Genomic DNA, 19,087 nt, shown 5'->3' with positions numbered 1-19,087 from the left:
ACATTGGCGCCAGACTAAAACTTATGCTCCTTTTTCCTGGAAACCCCAAACACTTACTCGTGCTCCTTAACTCACCGACCTACCCTTTCCACATCCTTGTAGGAAATTGTTCCTACCAAAACATGTATGCCACAACAGACAGACTCAAGAGCTCATTTCCTCAAAAAAAAAAAAAAAAAAAAAAAAATTAATGTCCTTTCCTTTAAGCATAAGTACTGGTGAGACAAAGAAATTCTTTAAACTTTACCAAAACAACCAGAACTCTTCTGGTTAATGAACAAAAAGTTATCTTCACTCCAGTCTATGTCGATGCTACACAGTAACCACCATCAATAACCAAGTGACAAAACCCCTAATCCCCATGAGGCAACTATATGATTCTCCAAGGTAAAAAGAGCTTTGGGATATCGACCCTATGGCCAGAATCTTCAATCTGGAAGCTTCTCTGGTGCATCATGCCAACCTTATATGTGTACAAACATTTAAGAGGCCACAACGATTCACCTGCATATGGAATGTACTGTTTTTTTCTTCTTTCCCAGAAGACACTGTACCGATTATGAGAAATAGCCATGTGCAGCTAACCCATGAAACGATTTCTCTAATTGTAACAGAACAGCTTCCTCTGTGACAAGCTAGTTCACATCATTGGACTTTTCTTGATTAAAATGTTGAGAACAGCTCTGGAAAAAGGGGACAGATTTACATTGCATTGTTTCTAAATATACTTAAAGGTCACTTACCACCTGCTGAAGAATATGGATATGAACAAATTCGAAGGCCTCAATAATCAGACCAACTTGCAAAGAGTTGACTTACCTTGGAACAAGTATACACCAGAAGTGTCAACCAATTCCAGTTCTCCAGTGACTGTATTTGACATTCATCAGCTGCTCCTTGTAGAAAGTATAATAACGGGGGCATTAGTTGCATTTCATAGTGCCTTGATCCACCACACAACCTACATCTCCCAAGGTTTGCTTCAGCTGGTGTAGCCAGGAGTGGCTTCCCACCATATGAATATCTGAGTACAGAAGATATGACAAGAGATAAGAAAGGCAAATTGGGAGGTTGAAAAGCAGATATGATTCACCAATTCTAACAATGATATTGTTAGACCAATTTCGGAAAACATAGGAAAAACAAATCTACGAGAAGCCTCAGACACAACTTCTCCTAACTTCATACCCAGATTCCAATTTGAGGTCAAATTAAAGCTGGACAAATATTGTCTTTTCAAAAGAAAAAGAATTCTAATCACCTGTGGCTGCAACTCCTCATTGGTTAGCTCTAACAAAAGATTAAAACAGGGAAAATTACAGATACACCTCCTATGCTTAGTTCCTAAAGACATTCCGTCCTTGTGTTTTATTCATGATGCTTAAACTCCCATGTGTTTTTCTCACAAAATCCTAAATTTTGTAAGAAAATGAAGCATGTAAATGGCATATTATGATATTTATTATAATTCCATGAAAAATGGGTGTGAAAGACCATATAACCCTTATTTTCTTCATTTTTTTTATCTCCATCAACTTCGCTCCTCACCCAAACCTACACCGTAAAGCCACCAACTCCACCCCTGGTTGATTTCTGAATAGTTTTGTGTGTGTCTGAGAGAGAGAGAGAGAGAGAGAGAGAGAGAGAGAGAGAGAGAGAGATTGTACAGAAAGCTGCAAAAAATAGAGTAAGAAATGGTCATTTTACATATGCATTTTGTTACGTCTGTTAAATAGACAACTTTAGCAAACCACAGGTATGAACCATAATTTGGGGTCTAACCACAAAGGATTTCTGAAATCCACCCCCCACACACACCAAAAAAACAGTAAAAAAAAAAAAAAACACAAACAAGTTGGTGAAATTGGCACACATGTTACTCAGGAAGATCATATCAAATAAAGCCTGAAGGAACTCCATGCACTTCTGCATCATAGTGAGCCTCGCATTGATATTGACCACCAAATGCATAATAAGAATCTCTATATATTTTCAACTAATAATGATAACAAGTGCTACTGCAATTGTAATTCCACTACTTGCATTTTAAGTTCCATCGATTCCAATACGCGTCCAATCATTTCTCGAACTTAAGATATTTCCTGTCAGCAGTCAAAGCTTTATCATATTCATAAGCTTCCTCTGCCCATGTTTCATCTTGTACATGATCATCATCAGAATTTTCGTTCTTTGTAATGGAAAGTGATGAGTAGTTCGAACATATAGAAGTAAGATCCTTTGAGGATCACTCTTCTTGAGTGTATATATAAAATCAAGGCACCACTGCAATAAGCACATGAAACAAGTTCAGACAAACTACTAAAACACGAAGATGCAAAGTCAGCACATAGTTTTCATCCAAAAATGTCAGCAAAATATGGTTTTTCAAGCATATAAGAACTGTAAACTAATTCTAAACTCAATGAAGAAATGATTTTTCCAGTTCTTTTCCACATAACATAACATAATTTGATTACTTTTACCTTTTTCTTTAAAATGAAAAGGAGAATTAAAGACATTCTCCATCTCATATTCTTACAAAGATTATTGCTATGTGGTTTCTTGGCATGAGAAGCCAAGCTCGCAGCGTCATTAAGTGCTTTACCTAACTCCTCCAGATCAATATCTTCATCATTTTGTCATCCAAATCCTCCCACCAGCTGGTGTTTGAAACTGGTACTGATGAAGTTGAAGGGACCACTTCCTGAGAAGTGGTATTTGATTCCTCCACATTGTTTGATTTTTGAACACGAATGGCTTGCCAGCTGCATGATATATATAATCTTGAGAATAAAAGAAATTTTTGCACCAACATTAACCAACACTTATATTCCAGTTTTGTAATATCAAAACAGATTCATGAAAAAGACCTAAAACGAGTGCTCCCACATTTTGGCATTAGACAACCAAAAACAAAATGGGCACGCTCTTCAATCTATAAATTTGGACTTGAAATTGGGGCATAAACCTGGAATAAACAAAATAAAAAACAGTGGCTGTTAATTTCAAATGATATGTTGTCAAAAAATTATAAATTGATCAGTTTTGAGAAAGTAAAAAATTAGAATATGACTGAATGATTTAATTTCATATATCAAGGTATATTTATACAAGAGTACAAAGACCAAATAGGGTAAGTCAACTATACAGTTATGACATTAATTCATAGCTAAATAAGGAAAACCTATATACACGCTAACTCTCCCCCTCAAGTTGGTGCATAGATATCGCGCATGCCCAACTTGGATAGCGATGTATGGAAAGAACCACTAGTAACAGCATGAGTCATCACATCATCCAACTGATCCACACTCCTAATATAAGGAACCTCTATCACACCAGAATCTAGATTATCCTTGATGTAGTTCCTGTCAAGTTCAACGTGTTTAGTTCGATTGTGTTGTACTGGATTATTAGCAATCTCAATAGCCGCCGTGTTATCACAAAAGAGCACTATCGGTTTTTGAGGACCATATCCAAGTTCACCTAAGAGGATTTTGAGTCAAGTAACCTCCGTAGTTGCATGGTGAAGAGCACGGTATTCGGCTTCTGCACTAGACAAAGATACTACATTCTGTTTCTTACTCCTCCAAGTCACCAAATTGCCTCCAACAAATGACACATACCTTGAAGTAGACTTTCTATCCAATCTGGATCCAGCAAAGTCAGAGTCAGTGTATTCCACAATATCTAAGTGTCCATGCTTGGAGAACATAATACCTTTTCCTGGAGAAGACTTCAGATAAGCTAAAATACGATTCACTGCATCCATGTGTCGATTGCTCGGATTATGCATGAATTGACTCACCACACTGACTACATATGATATGTCAGGCCTAGTATGAGCTAGATAGATCAGCTTCCCCACTAGTCTCTGGTACCTCTCCTTGTTTGTTGGAACCTGATTAGGATAGATAGTCAGACCATGGTTCACCTCGATAGGAGTATCCACAGGTTCACAGGCAGAGTTACCAGTTTCAGCCAAAAGATCTAATATATACTTCCGTTGGGAAAGGAAAATTCCTTGCTTAGACCGAGACACTTCAATGCCCAAGAAGTATTTTAAAACTCTCAAATCCTTTATTTCAAATTCCTTGGCCAAATAACTCTGAAGCTTCTCTATTTTTCTTATATTACTACCAGTAATAATCATGTCATCAACATAGACAATAAGCAAAGTAATATCATCACCATCTCGTTTATAGAACAGAGTGTGATCTGTCAAGGCTTGCTTAAAGCCCTATGCCTTCATGGAATAGCTCAACCTGCTAAATCAAGCCTTCGGCGACTGCTTCAATCCATACAGTGCCTTCTTCAGCTTGCATACCTTTCCTCCTTTTGGTGCATGTAAATCCCGGAGGAGGATCCATATACACCTCCTCCATCAGATTACCATGCAAAAAAGCATTCTTCACATCCAATTGTCGTAATGGCCAATCCAAATTAGCTGCAAGAGATAGAATAACTCTAACAGTGTTCATCTTGGCCACAGGAGCGAAGGTCTCTCGATAATCAATCCCATATATCTGAGTGTAACCCTTGGCAACCAACCTTTCCTTATACTTGTCAACCGTCTCATCTGACTTATGCTTCACTGTAAACACCCACTTACACCCCACTATCTTCTTTTCCCGAGGTAACTCGACCAATTCTCAAGTAGAATTCTTCTAGAGAGCCTTCATTTCTTCTACCATAGCAGACTTCCACTTGGGATCTCCAAGAGCTTCCTGAAAATGACTAGGAATAGACACAGAGGACAACTGAAGAGCAAAAGCTAAGTGAGACTGAGACAGACGATGATAAGAGACAAAATCAGACATGGGATAAACAATATTAGAAGATGATTTGGAAAAACCGAGCCTATCAGGCTCAGTACTAGTACAAAGGGGATATCTCCTATCCTGGACTCCAACTTGTGGTTCCAAGATAGTAGACTCAGAAGCTTCAGGGTTAGAATCCAAGACAATATATAAAGCTAATGTTATAGGGGAAGAAACATGTACCTCAGAGTCAATTTCAGAAGAGTCATCCGATGGCATGGTAGTATCATTAAGGGGAGGATTGGAGTCACTAGGAGGCGCAACAATATCATTTTTGTTCTTCCTGGTATAAACTTTTCCAAACAACGTGTTTGGCCGTTCAACCTCCAACTCATCACCCTTTTCCCCTGATTCGATGTCACTCGAAATCCAAAACTTTTTTTCTGCCAACCACAAACGTTCCTCTTTCTTACTTTGAATCTCCCCCTGAATAGGAGCCAGAGAAACCTCCCCAGAAAAATAAGAAACCTGTTCACAGAACTCAACATCCATGGATACATAGAATTTACCTGTGGGAGGATGAAAACATTTATACCCCTTTTGGGAACTAGAGTAACCTAGGAAGACACACTTAAGAGCCCGAGGATCAAGTTTATCCATGTGGAGAGAATGAACATGGACATAGCAAACACAACCAAAGACCTTAGGGCAAAGATTGAGGGCAGAAGGAATATAGTGAAACCGTGACAACATCCTCAATGGAGTATGATAGTCAATAATACGAGCAGGCATTCGGTTAATAAGAAAGACAGCGGTCATGACAGCATCAGCCCAGAAACGTTTAGGAACATGCATAGTAAAACATAAGGCCCGTGCCACCTCAAGAAGATGACGGTTCTTACGTTCTGCTATGCCGTTCTATTGTGGCGTGTTAGCACACGTCGTCTGGTGAATGATGCCATGTTGTTTGAAGAAATCAGTAAGAGACTGATTAACAAACTCCCGACAATTGTCAGAATGGAATACCCGAACTTGAGAATTAAACTGTGTGACAATCATTTTGTAAAATTGAGGAATAACATGAATAACCTCACTCTTAGACTTCAGCAAATACACCCAGTTCACCCGAGTACAGTCATCAATAAAAGACACAAAGTATTTATGACCAGAAGTAGAAGAGGTAGAAAACGGACCCCAAATATCAGTATAAACACATGAGAAAGGAACATGACTTTTATTGAACTGACTTTAAAAGGAACACGATGGTTTTTTGCATAAATGCACTGTTCACACCGTAAACTAGCAACAGGAATATTGAAAAATAACCTAGGAAACAAACGTTCTAGATAAAGAAACGATGGATGTCCTAGACGACAATGTCATAAAAGAATCTTCTCCCGTTCAGACGTCCCTCTTTCAACTTGAAACCCACGGCCAGACTCTGACTGCAACTGCCTAGCCCCTTCCAAGTAATAAAGTCTTCCTCTTTCTCTACCAGTGTCAATCGTCGTCTTCGTGATATTGTCCTAAAACACAATGATATATAGAATAAAAGGTTACAGAACAATTAAGACTCTTAGTAAGCTGGCTAATGGAAAGAATACTATTTGAAAGAATAGGGGCAAGCAACAAAGAAGACATGGATGGTGAAGGGGAAAGAGAGACGGTCCCGGCCCCTGTAATCGGCATGGGAGTCTCATTGGCAACCTGAACAGACTTAACAGGTGGAGACATTAGAGATTTAAATAAGGAAGAATGACTAGTCATATGATCAGTAGCCCCTGAATCAATAACCCAAGTATTGTTAGTAGAAGAAAGAAAGGCCAAACCAGAATTACCTCCGTGAGAAGAAACTCGAGAAACCTGAGAAGCAGAAGAGAGAGAGGCGTCTGCAAGAGCAACCTGAGAAGATTTTTTGTTTTTCCGCTCGGCTTGCTTAAGCTTATACCATTCCAGATAACCATGCTTCTTCCAGCAAACATCTACTGTATGTCGAGTACCATTGCAATAAGTACAGAGACGAGTAGAAGGCTCAGAGGAACCAGCAAGAGGAGCTGGCCGAAAACTGCTCTTCTGGACTACCAGGGCTGAAGCCTCAGAACTATCTTCAGTGCTCATGGTGACCTGTCATTATGCTTCACGACGAACCAGTGAGTAGGCTTCTTCCAGGCTTGGTAAAGGAGAAGCAGCCAGAACACGGCTGCTGACCTGATCCAAACTGTGATCAAGACCGGCAAGAAACATATAAACTCGATCCTCAGGGATACGCTTCCTCTGTTTCTCAGCATCAGCCGTACACTCCATATCATTAGGCCTTCGATAATCTAACTCCATGAAAATGGAGTTCAGCTCATTGTAGTACTCTGTGAGAGATCGGCCACCCTGACGCAATTGAAAGGTCTTTTTCATCAATTCATAAACCTGAGACGAATCAGAGGCATCAAGATAGCTTCTCTTAACAGCATCCCAAACCTTCTTCGTTGTTCCACACTGAACAAAATGAGACATGAGGTTAGGCATCATGGAGTTGATGAGCCATGACTTGACTAGAGCATCCTCAGCTTCCCACTCATCATAGGCATGATCTGCCTCTGCAGGTGCAACCTTTCTCCCAGTAATATAGCCCTTCTTCATTCTGCCGGCAATATGCATCTCCAGAATCTTAGACCAAATGTGATAATTTGTGCCATCCAATTTGATATGGATTGGAGAAGAAGTCTCCTGAATGGTCACAATAGATGACACCTTATTCTCAAGGATCGGAGAGAACTTGGAGTCAAAACTGGATGATCTTCCATCAGCCATATGTGTTGCAGAAGAAGATTGCAGCAAGGATTTTGTAGAAGACGATTGGGGCTAGGGTTTTCGAAAAGAAGTAGACACAGCGGCAGTACAAAGAGAGGCTGGGGTCGCTTCTCTCTGGAAAAGGTAGCAGCTGTAGAAATTAGGATTTTTTTTTTCCTTCAGCAAAGAGAGTAGGCAGCGGGAATCTTTAGCCTAGCGAGATTTTTTTTTTTTTCTTTTCTGATGGTACTGTAGCGTCGGAGTATTGTAGCAGCGGCGAAGTACTGTAGCGTCGGCGATACTGTAGCGACAGAAAAAAAAAACCCTAGGGCTCTGATACCAAATTAGAATATGGCTGAATGATTTAATTTCATATATCAAGGTATATTTATACAAGAGTACAAAGACCAAATAGGGTAAGTCAACTATACAGCTATGACATTAACTCCTAGCTAAATAAGGAAAACCTATATACACGCTAACTTAAAACCTGCGCAACAAGACTTAGTTTACTTCCACATGCACTACACTGAAGCAGATTAGGCGGCACGGATTCTTGAGGGAGAGGCCAGTCCTGTTACAAAGAAAGTAAAAAGGGCTCAAGTTAAAACTCAAAATCAGCAGCATTTCCTCCAACAAAACAAAACATGCTATAGATAGCTATGAGCTGCAGTTGCTCATCACTCACAGGTAGTCCACCAATTTTTGTTGTGTAACGATCAGATGATTCACAATAATCATCAGCCCATGGTTCAGGCATGCCTAGTAGCACTTGTTCAGCCATCAGTTCACCCAAGCTACTCTACTCTACTGAAACAGAAAAAAAAAAAAAAAAAAAAAAAAAAAAAAAAAAAAAAAAAAAAAAGAATAGTAAACAAACATGGAAGGTTAAACAATGTAAACCAATGGCTAAACACTCATATGTAGCTACTGATGTACTTGTATTGTTATACAGTTGTTTAAACCCCCCCCATATTGCTTACATATTGGAGAAGAAGGAACAGAATATTAATCCCAAAAATCTCTCTCTTTCTCTCGTGGGTATCAGAGCAGAGCAGAGAATGTAAAAGGGATTTTGAGGTTCTTACCCACAGCCTATTTTTGCTTTCAGGAGCCGCCGATGCCGATTGGATTACACCCAGAAGCAGCTGCCCATTCTACATTGACCATTTAACTATATTTCTCTTTACAATGTTAAAAAATCTCAAATTCAAAATCTCACCCAAATAAAAATAAAAATAAAATATGTAGTACCGTTGGTTAATTGAAAGTGAAGAATTATGGAATGGAACTAACGCCACCACCACCATCGTATATTCGTATCCATTACCACATTCAACGCTTTCATTGTCACTGCCACTACCACCACCACCCCATCTCCATCTCCATCACTATTACCACCACCCACAGAACCACATTGCTAGCTTCTAAATTTCATCTTGCTTAATAAGTTAGCTTAAACAATAAACTTTACATATTTTATGATTTTAAATTTCATCTTTTAAACAACATAATGGGATTTCATAACCGATTTATATTTCTACGCCTAGCACTTCCTAGCACTTCCAAGTCAAACAACTTTTGGTTAGGAAAGAGAATCTTGGTTGTTCACACTGCACTCAGCAGTCAGCACTGACCAACTGTTTTTCTTTGACAAAAAAAAATAAATAAATAAAGCATGCTTTTTAAGTACACTCCTCTCCACCCGGGGTAGAAAATCATATGAATATTTTTCACTTCCTCATATTACACAAATAATAGAAACAAGTCTTGGACATCATTAAGATTACAACAACAATTTCTCAATTGGGGGGATCAATGCATCCCGGTTCTCTTTCTTTGACTACATTTACAGTAACTATAAACAGCCAATACAGAGGACAGGACAATCTTCTCATCCAAATACATTAGGCAAGTTTGGAATTTCCTAAATCTCCTTCCGCCTGTATGCTAGAATCTGAAAACAGCAAAGAAATATTGATTTAGTGTTGTTTGGCTATTGTTGATTCTTGATAGCAATACAATCGTGAGGAATGATCTCTTGCCAGATATGCGGCATCGTATGTTTCTAAATTGTGAATCAAGATCGCATATTCATACATGATTCTATCTAATAAATGATCATCATTCACGATGTACCAACATAACATTCCAAACCATCTGACAAGAAAATATTACTCATACAATCATTAATTGTCTAATATTCCAAAAGAAATTTCAATAGCATTTGCAACACAAATAATATTTAAAATCATTTTCAATATGCCTGCAAATACTACCATATTCAGTTTCACGGATCTTACTGTTTTTCCGATTAGTTTTCAGCACTCAAATCATGTAAGCATCATCACATATGAGCATAAAAAATAATTCTATTCTCACATTTTAAGCTCAAAGCACATTCAAATATACTGCACAAATTGAGGTCAGAATGTTCCCTCTGTCAAATCAGAGAAAAATTCAACCAGCAGATGCGTTTTTTATTTGGTTAGTACTTTTTGCTTGAAGTTTTCCACAAAATTTTTCTCATTGGATCTATATTCTGCCCAAAGCTGACGTGTGTGCACCTTTTAGGTTGCAAATAGTAAAGAATCTAGCTCAGGAGAGCTTGTAAAATTGAGAGCTCAAAATAACCTTTTCTAACCTATACTCACCAAATGGTCCCTACTGGTAGTGCAATTGGCTTTAACCCGAGCCAAAGTCTCTTCTGCTTGCAGAATTTGCAGGTCATATCTGCATGGATCAATCATAAGGGGCACAGAATCATTCATTAAGGCTGAAGGGTTTAGGGTCAATTCCTCGTCATTGGAACTGTGATGCCCTTTAACTGCAAACAATTCAACTTCTTCAGCTCGCAAAGGCGTCTGGCGAGCAACATACTGCATACAAAATACGCAAGGCAAAATTACACAAGCACAGGAGAACATAGGTAATGTAGAATAATACCAAGAGGAAATAAAGAGCACTATATTAACATTTTTAGAATGAACGGAAATAAAGAGCACTAAATTAAAGTTGGTCAGATTTTTGGAATGAATCATCTCCATGTCATTCTATCAATCCAACTGAGGATAAGGTGCGAGGCATGACTAGCAAGTTTCACAGTCAGAATTATAACTCTCATCCCCCGAAAAAGCACAAGATGAAATTAGAACTTTTACATAGCCAAAGCAAGCTTCACAAATTCAATTTACATATTTAGATTAGCAATACAAGGAGAATAATCTCACTTCACAAAGGTGCTTGACTGACAAACTTGGCCGACAGCAAAGGTGCGGCTGCTGCAAACTGGGTGTACATCTTTTATCCAGAGAAATAAGCATGAGATGAACATCTAACTGCAGACAAAGAATAGTATTTGATCAAAGAGGATACAGAACCACAAAAGGAAAACACTACTGATTCTAATCCGGCCACTTTCGTGCTCAGTTAAAGCCAAAATAACTAGTTAGTAGTATCTTATTCAATCTGCCCTCAAGAAACAACTCCATGGGTAGCACATGCGATGAATGGACCCATTAATGACCCATCAATCAGTCCAACAGCATCTCCCTATACCTCATCACTGTCTTCCTCTAAGCTCCGAAGATAATCAACCAACTTTGATAAGCGAGTGCTTCGAGAATTCTTATTGTTGCAACCACTAGCAATGCCATGCCGTGTGTGACTCCGAGCACCACCCCGGCCCCAAGCAAGCATTTCAGAGGTCCATACAAGACCAGGAGAAACCCCCCGGTTCTCTCGGTTCACTTCTAAATCATTTTCAGTGCATCCTCCATTTGAATTGGCCACTGATGAAGAAGGCTGAGAGGACCGAAATCCTGCCCGTCTCCTCAGCCTTCTTGGCCTAACTCCAGTACGTCGCTCATCAGGGGAAGACGAATTCTTGCCCATGTTATTATTGTCGTTTTCATCCTCATTGTCTTCAGATCCTTGAAGTTCAGTGGCTCGAGAGTTCCGCCTCCTTGAAAAACCATTCCGATTATTGCGCTGTGATCTCACAATAAATCCATCTGGTGTATCTTTTCCAAGTGGGCGTCTCTTGATTAGAGCTTCTGATTGTCGTTGAATAATTTGGGCAATTGATGCTTGGATCTGTATTGAAGCATTAAACAGAACACCAGGAAGAAAACTGTGAGTATGCAACACCTAAACAGGGAATATATATATATATATATATATATATATATATAAGACCATATGGACTTGCTCCATTGCCCTGGTCCTTGGCTAAGTGGTCAAAAAGTAGGGTCATGTCAGGTTCCAACATTCAGATCTTACAATGAGGAAAAAAGTGTGGTTTTTTTTTTGGCGAAGGCCCTTTGAAGGTGAAACAAATAAAGAGCAATGTAAACAGTGACTATGTCCCATAAAACGATGCTCTTTAGTATTCAGAATTGAAATTATATGGGAAAAAAACACCACAATCCAAATCTTTATGAACAAATCTGTTACCCATGACCTAACCTGCTCATTTCTAGTCCTCTCATCTTCATGAAAAGCCAATTCCTGAAACCACAAAGTGAATTAATACTTGGTTTGCAAAAATATTGCAAAATTCACTCATCTATACTATACATGAAAGTGAAAATAAATTTTGAATATTCTTGAACTAGAAAAACCCTTACTAAAAGTACGTCATTTTCTTCGGTCCCAAAAAAACAGTCATTTTCAGGAATAAATTTCTCTCTTTTCTCTTTCAGCTCTCTAGCCCTCTCATTCATATTTATATTTAATTTCTCTCTCTCTCTCTCTCTCTCTCTCTCTCTCTCTCTCTCTCTTTTCTTTTTTTGTTGTTTCCATCTTCTTTATTAAAATTTACTTTCAAGCTCAATTCAAATTGTTTATATTTTCAGTTAATAAGAACATATATCTGTGAGGAATCATCTAATAAAAAAATTCCTATTAATTATGTCTTCATTTAAATATCTATATTTCAGAAAAATTTTAAAAAAAAAACCAAAAAAAAAAAACCTATTAATTTTCTTACATGATACTTCTTTATTGATTTAATAGTTAATTGATAATAATACTAATTTGAAGTATTTATCCTTTCTCTTTAATAGCAACATGCAGTATATGTGTCAATGTGCTAGTAAATATAGAAGTGCAAAAGCTAATTAACTTATACCTCCTCTTCATATTTCTCAATATCCGGATATAAAGCTGCAATTAGGGCATCATAATTTGGATCATCTCTCAAAGAACGTCGACTGGCACAGTGTGTGCGGCAAGCAGGACACTCATTATTCCTGAAAGTATTATGATAAACAGAATTAACCCAACGAGATAATCAGAAAATCAAAATTGCACTATTACAGAAAATAAAAAAAGAGTTAAGAGTGGAAGAGCTCAAAAGTACAAACCCCATTCGCATTGATTTGTCGATGCATTCCCTGCAAAACCTGTGTAGGCATTCCATTACAGTCCGTGTTTTCTTAATAATTCCTGTCCAGGCAAAAGAAATTAATCAATGATTTCATTACCAGATTGATAATCCATCATGGATAATAGAAGAAGAAATGTGTTGAGACAACTACAGATGAAACAAGAAGCAGGAATCACAGTTTTCGTCTTTAACAAAATCACCAGAACAGAGTAATTGTACTAGTACCACTAGAAATAACACATCCAAATGGCTGCTGATGTTTAATGAGAACTTCTGGGAAAAATATATAGCCGACAAATCTAGACTCTTGGAAAGCCAATACAGGAATTCAATCTATATGTAAAACTAAACTAGTATCCTCTTTGAAATAATTGATAAGTTCAAAACAATGCTGATATTTTTGTCAAAATTTCAACATGCTGAAAACTGCATATTCGATCTGGGTTCAGTAGATACTTCCATTAAAAAATTAAGATGGCCGTCTATAATTTTCTTTTCTGTTAAAAAAATAAAAAATAAAAAATAACTGAAAAATGCCCATGTGCTGGCAATAGAAACAGGAGCTATAGGGTACAGGGAGAACAGAGAAGAGACATGGATCTTAGGATGCAACTTCTATATGGGCCAGGCTGAGCTGATTTTTGGCTGTGACCATGTTCTAGCTAGGCAGGGTGCAGGTTTAGGTACTTTAGGGTGATATATGCTGTGTATTCTAAGCAGACCCGGGGAATAAGATACCATTTGGCAAGGAAGTATAGTTTCTTTCATTTCTATATATATACAATTCAAGGAGTTTTTAATTTTATTTTCAGCAATCACACGTCAAAGCCAACAGAAACTACAAGAGACCACATCAAAAATGCAAGAAGCTTTACCAATTACCCAAGATGTGAAGAACTCAGCCTAAAGTTCATCACTGCAGTCAATTACTGCTAGGACAATGGCATGTGGCCATTCTGACTTCAGTCTTTCACATGCTCTTGAAGATATCCAAGCCTTTTCATAAAAGAAGACGACGAATCTCAAATTCAATTTTATATTTTATTTAGATGAGCAAGAGTCAAACTCTTATCGTGGATGTGGAGATAAGGGCTCTACCACTAGAGCTATAAACCCCCACAAAACTTAAATTGAATTTGGACTTCTTTCAAGTTACTAGGTTTATGTTTTAATATTTCCTTTGCACATTTTGTTACGTATTCTATATTCAACGGGGGCAACATTTGAAATTCAACAAATAAATTCTAATATAAAGAAAACTTTGCTAAAAGTGAAAGGCTTCCAATTCATGAGTCATGATCTTAAATTTAATAGATAATATTGAAAAAGAACTTGCTCATGCTTCCAAATTTCATGTTCATTATTGTTCTTTTTTTTTATATAAGAAAAGAAATTTATTAAAACAACAACATGGTACAAAGGACAGGGAAAGTGGACAAAATATCCACCAACATCTAAAATCAAAAAGCCACCCCGACAACCCGTGCTCTCAAAAAGAATAAAACAAAGCAAAGCTTGCAACTCTATCAGATTCTACAACTCTCGAAAAAACCCAAAACAACTCTACCCAACCACAGCTCCGAAACTGGTAACTCCCTAAATATTGGCAATACCAAAGACCAAATAGATGCCCAAAACCTAACTTGACCCCAAGAGAACTCCATGTCGTCCCCCTTTTGACTCCAAAGCATTCTTGTAGGCTGAAAACCAATGGGTGGCATCTTATCACACAAATACTTGAAATAGCCCAATATGATACAGCTATCCATATCAATGGCATATCCTATTGAGCAAAATAGGGATGTCACTTTCGGCTTCTTGACAATACCAAATAACCAACCAGATTTTCCTCTCCAGCTAAGATAGAGATGACATGATTGTGCCCACAATGCAAAGTTCAGACCATTCAGCAAGACACCAGTAGTACATTGAGCAGGTGTGTGTTGAGGAAAAGTCATATCACCCTTGGAATCAACCCGACTTCCAGATACAGATTTATTATTCTCTCCCAATGAAAAACATCAGCAAGGCACTAAAAGTTTAAATGAAAGGTGCTTCCAACAATTATCAATAACAAGTTGCTCTTACTCTTCAACTTTCAATGTTCATCATCAGTCCCAATATTAACTAAGTCATCACTCACCTCACCCTACTACAAAACTGTTAACACCCATGCATTTCAAACCATTATTAGCTGATAAGAATTACCCATCACCCAAGCACTCCTAAATTTTGGTGATTCACTACCTATCACAGATTCATTGTGAAATGAAAGCAAATCCAAAAACTCACTATTCTCCAATAGTTCCAGATCCTCTCATCTACATAGACGAGGTTCATTCTGTAACTCAAAAGAAATGTATTAAGTCACCAAATGCCATACCAACTTTTCTAACAATATTTAGAAATTGTGGCCCCTTGTATCGATCCTTTTGGACATTTGTCACACTAAATATTAGTAGCAAAGATGCTGGCTAGGTGGAAGGTGAGCTCCAGAGCATGGGAATCATCACAATTGACCTTCACAACCACGTCTTATGTGAATTATTAATCGCCATTGTTTCAAGGTTTCAAGCTTCCTGTGCAGTAGCACAAGTATGTATGTGGTCTATTCCCTTGAGTTTCCCTTTTCCCAAATCAATATATTTTTTATTATTTACGTCTTAGAAACTATTCAATACTTACTAGTTTTCCCACACTTATACTGAGGCTATCTTTACTTCCAAATGACAAAATCAAGATTCAAGGATTACAAGGAAAAACTAAGATTTTTTTTCTCTCAAAGTGAGCCATGACTTATAGAGGGTTTGTAAACCCAGCAAGGGTGTAAGGAGGCAGATCTCTGACTCCATTCTGTAAACAGAATACCAGTTGAGCAACTGTAGATCACCAAGTTTTTCTAACCACTTCAACTCAAGTCACACCCTTCTTAGGCTTCCCTTGTTCACGTATAGACTAAGTCACATTATTTCTTTCTCAAATTGATAGTTGGTTTTGATTTAGCTTAGGATACACTTGCATACGACTTAGGATTTCCATCCATTGTTTCCAGATCCAGACTATTCTTGACCCACAAATGATTGTGGTGTACGGAGCCAACCATATGAATCAAATGGCAGGCACTGCATAGTTTGTCAAACATATCTATTAGTATGGACCTTGAAATGCAGTCTATTGGCATGAATCTCACTTCTTGTAGAATTTTAAACAAATGCTAGTTTTACTTGCCATGTAAATAGCTAAGTTGGGAGTAACTAGATTTTGCCACAAAAGAGACTACACGGCATCTTACAGTTTAAAAACAGTGGCAGAGCTACAAAGAACACTAAGAATCAATAGTTAAATAGTAAATAGGCAATTCATTTTCTACATCATTGAGAATACATGGCAAGCAATGCAGGCATTGCATTGTAACAACAAGAAGGCAGGGCATGGCAAAATTTCCAGCCAACCACAAACCAAAATAGAAATGTGAGTTAATAAATACAACATAGATATGTGTGCTATGATTCATCATAGCACAGTAATTAATTGTTAAATACCACTTTAAAGTTCCAGTAAAGCAACACTCATAAGTGAGGCCAACAAATAGCAGTAAACAATATCATGACAATTGCTAGTTAGTATGCAGTAAAGATGTGACATTAGACTTCTACTCTGTGTTCTGTTTTCAGGATAATTAAAGGTCTATCTATATGGCACAAGGATCCATCTTTATCAGTTGCATCCAGTGGACAGATATACCAACTTATGTTTAAAGCATGACATTTTTATTCAAAAGGTTCAGAAGCAGAAGTTACCAAGACATATAGGACAGTGTACATCCTTACGAATTTCTTGTAGTTGCACGAATATATATCTGCAAGGACAACAAGATGTACGTAGAATCGTTACTTCGCATTATCTTCATTCATAAACACAAAAAGGTGCAATTCTAAATTCATATAGACCACCAGTTGGAGGATACCCAATATTGTCAGCCACCACTAGCTTAACCACTACTATGCCATCAATGATAGTTTGCAAAATAACCCTAGTGACACCGAAACTGTACCGGAGAAAGGAAAATCAGAAAACCAGTACCTGCCCTTTAAAAGTTTAACGTACTGACTTTATAAAAGTACTACAAGCTCAAAAAAAGGCTCGGATCCCAGCATGCATTAAATCAAGCAGAACAAGAACTTATAGGCAATACCAAAATCGACAACACCAACAACAACTCAACATTCATTGTACCCTTGGAATAATGTGAGGATAAGTGGAAAACCCATCAACATCCAAAGCATTGAGCTCTCAGAAACTGCTCGTGAAGGTGGTAAAATCAGCAAAAATATACAACAAGCTAGTACCCACCGAATATATTTTATGACAGAACAAAGCAAAAAACTATGCCAAAATGTACGCTAGAGAGAGAGAGAGAGAGAGAGAGAGAGAGTACTCGGGCTTTTCTTGAGAGGTAGAAGATGGGCTTCCCTCAGAATCTGAAAAAACGAAAAATAAGCCAATAACTTCTCAAGTCAAACAATCGAGAAGCAAAACACGACCCAGATGAAGAAACACATAAACAAACACACACACAGAGCAAAAACAGAGAATATGAGAGAAATGATACGTAACCACCGTCAGTTTCATCATCTCGATCGTGTTCCTCTTCTTCTGCTTCTTCTTCTTTTTCTTCTCCTTCTTCTTCTGCTTCTTCTTCTTCTTCTTCTTCGTCTTCGTCTTCTGTTTCTTCTACTACTACATAGTCTAGCTGGTCTTCACCTTGAGGTCGAGATTGCTTGACTCGTCGGCGACGGTGATGGAGTGGAGGGTCTTCATCGTCGGTGAGGTTGTCTGTCAAAGAGCGCTTCTGTGCAGGCATTGATGAACAACACAAAGAGAGAGAAAGAGAGAGAAAGAAAGAGAGATCGATCGGTGGGTGGGTGGGTGGGTGGGTGTGTGAGTTTCTCTCTCTCTCGCTCTCTCTCTGCGTACTTGAAGAAGATTAGAAGCCGAAGAAGAAGATGCTGGGAGTGGGAGATTTTCGCTGGCTATATATTTTGATTAAAAATAAAATTATAAAATATTATATTATTATTTTATACGATATACAGTAACACAGAACCGAGCGATAAAAAGAGAGAGAGAGATGAGAAACGAGAATCAGATGTTACGGCCAGCAGAAAGCAGCACATGTTCCCTTGGTAGGCGGCCCTCTGTCTTACTCTTCCCATTCCCATTTGGCTATTCCTCCTTTTGCTATCACTAATTCACTATAGTTTTACTTTACTTTTATGCCAATTTATGCAAGGTTAGATACTCTAATTTCTTCATAGCATGAGAGCTACTTTACTTTTAGGCCAATTTATGCTCGGTTAGATGTTCTAATTTTTTCATGATATGAGAGCTACTTTACTTTTAGGCCAATTTATGCTCGGTTAGATGCTCTAATTTCTTCATGGAGCTACTTTACTTTTAGGCCAATTTATGTTCGGTTAAGTTAATTTCTTTATGGTATAAGAGCGGGCAGCTCATATGCTAGGTTCAATAGTAGCATGTGCTCTCATGTCATTCAATATATGTTAGTTCATATATTTAGTTTGACTCACGCCATACTTGAAAGAGCGTGTTATAAAATAATCTATTTTATATTCACCATACCTGAATATAAAATGACAGTTAGTTCAAGGTTAAATGCTTCAATTTTTACTGATTATGCCAAATTCATTGATTTTATGTCAATTGTAGTCTTTCCCAATGCTCTCAACTGATTTTGGATCTTTCTAAAAAAACTAAACTATTCTCCAGGTAGTAGTCCACAAAAATTGATCAAAAATCAATGGATTTGATGATTTGGATTAACAGTTTAAACATTTGGTAACTACAAAGATAAATTTAAAATATTTTCAATATCCATACTACAAAGACAAAAGTGGAAACTCAGCTAAACTACATGGAGAAAAAGTGTAATTTGACCATGACAAAAAAAAAAAAGGTGTAATTTAACCTTTTTTTTATTGAGGATAATTTGAGGAAAAAGACTTCAACTTGTGTATCGGAGCCAAATCAGGACTCCCCCTTCAAAAATGTATTCGTTAAGACTAAAAATTCACTTAAGGGTCAAATAAGGGTCTTCCGTTAATTTAATGCAAACGTCCGTTAGTTTTAAGAA

At 37.7% G+C, this 19,087-nt stretch overlaps 1 protein-coding gene and 1 pseudogene across 1 annotated transcript; both read right to left on the bottom strand.

Annotated features, from left to right (window-relative positions):
* Window positions 1-557: 557 nt before the first annotated feature.
* Window positions 558-8,328, bottom strand: LOC147286662 (uncharacterized; annotated as a pseudogene).
* Window positions 8,329-9,212: 884 nt separating this feature from the next.
* On the bottom strand, window positions 9,213-18,010 carry RING1A (RING 1A). Its single transcript, XM_086240142.1, has 10 exons — window positions 17,551-18,010; window positions 17,372-17,414; window positions 16,734-16,792; window positions 12,911-12,992; window positions 12,676-12,796; window positions 12,012-12,053; window positions 11,103-11,639; window positions 10,775-10,882; window positions 10,199-10,423; window positions 9,213-9,501 (listed from the first exon to the last, which is right to left on the bottom strand). Exons 1-10 carry the CDS (start codon window positions 17,795-17,797, stop codon window positions 9,472-9,474), a joined length of 1,494 nt encoding a protein of 497 aa, XP_086096268.1. The 5' UTR covers window positions 17,798-18,010; the 3' UTR covers window positions 9,213-9,471.
* Between the last annotated feature and the right edge of the window lie 1,077 nt (window positions 18,011-19,087).

The sequence above is a fragment of the Dryas octopetala genome, chromosome 4 (genome assembly GCF_963921425.1).
Source record: "Dryas octopetala chromosome 4, drDryOcto1.1, whole genome shotgun sequence".
NCBI classification, from domain to species: domain Eukaryota; kingdom Viridiplantae; phylum Streptophyta; class Magnoliopsida; order Rosales; family Rosaceae; genus Dryas; species Dryas octopetala.
The sequence above is the reverse complement of the archived record's forward strand: the minus strand, read 5'-3'. Positions and strand labels throughout refer to the sequence as shown.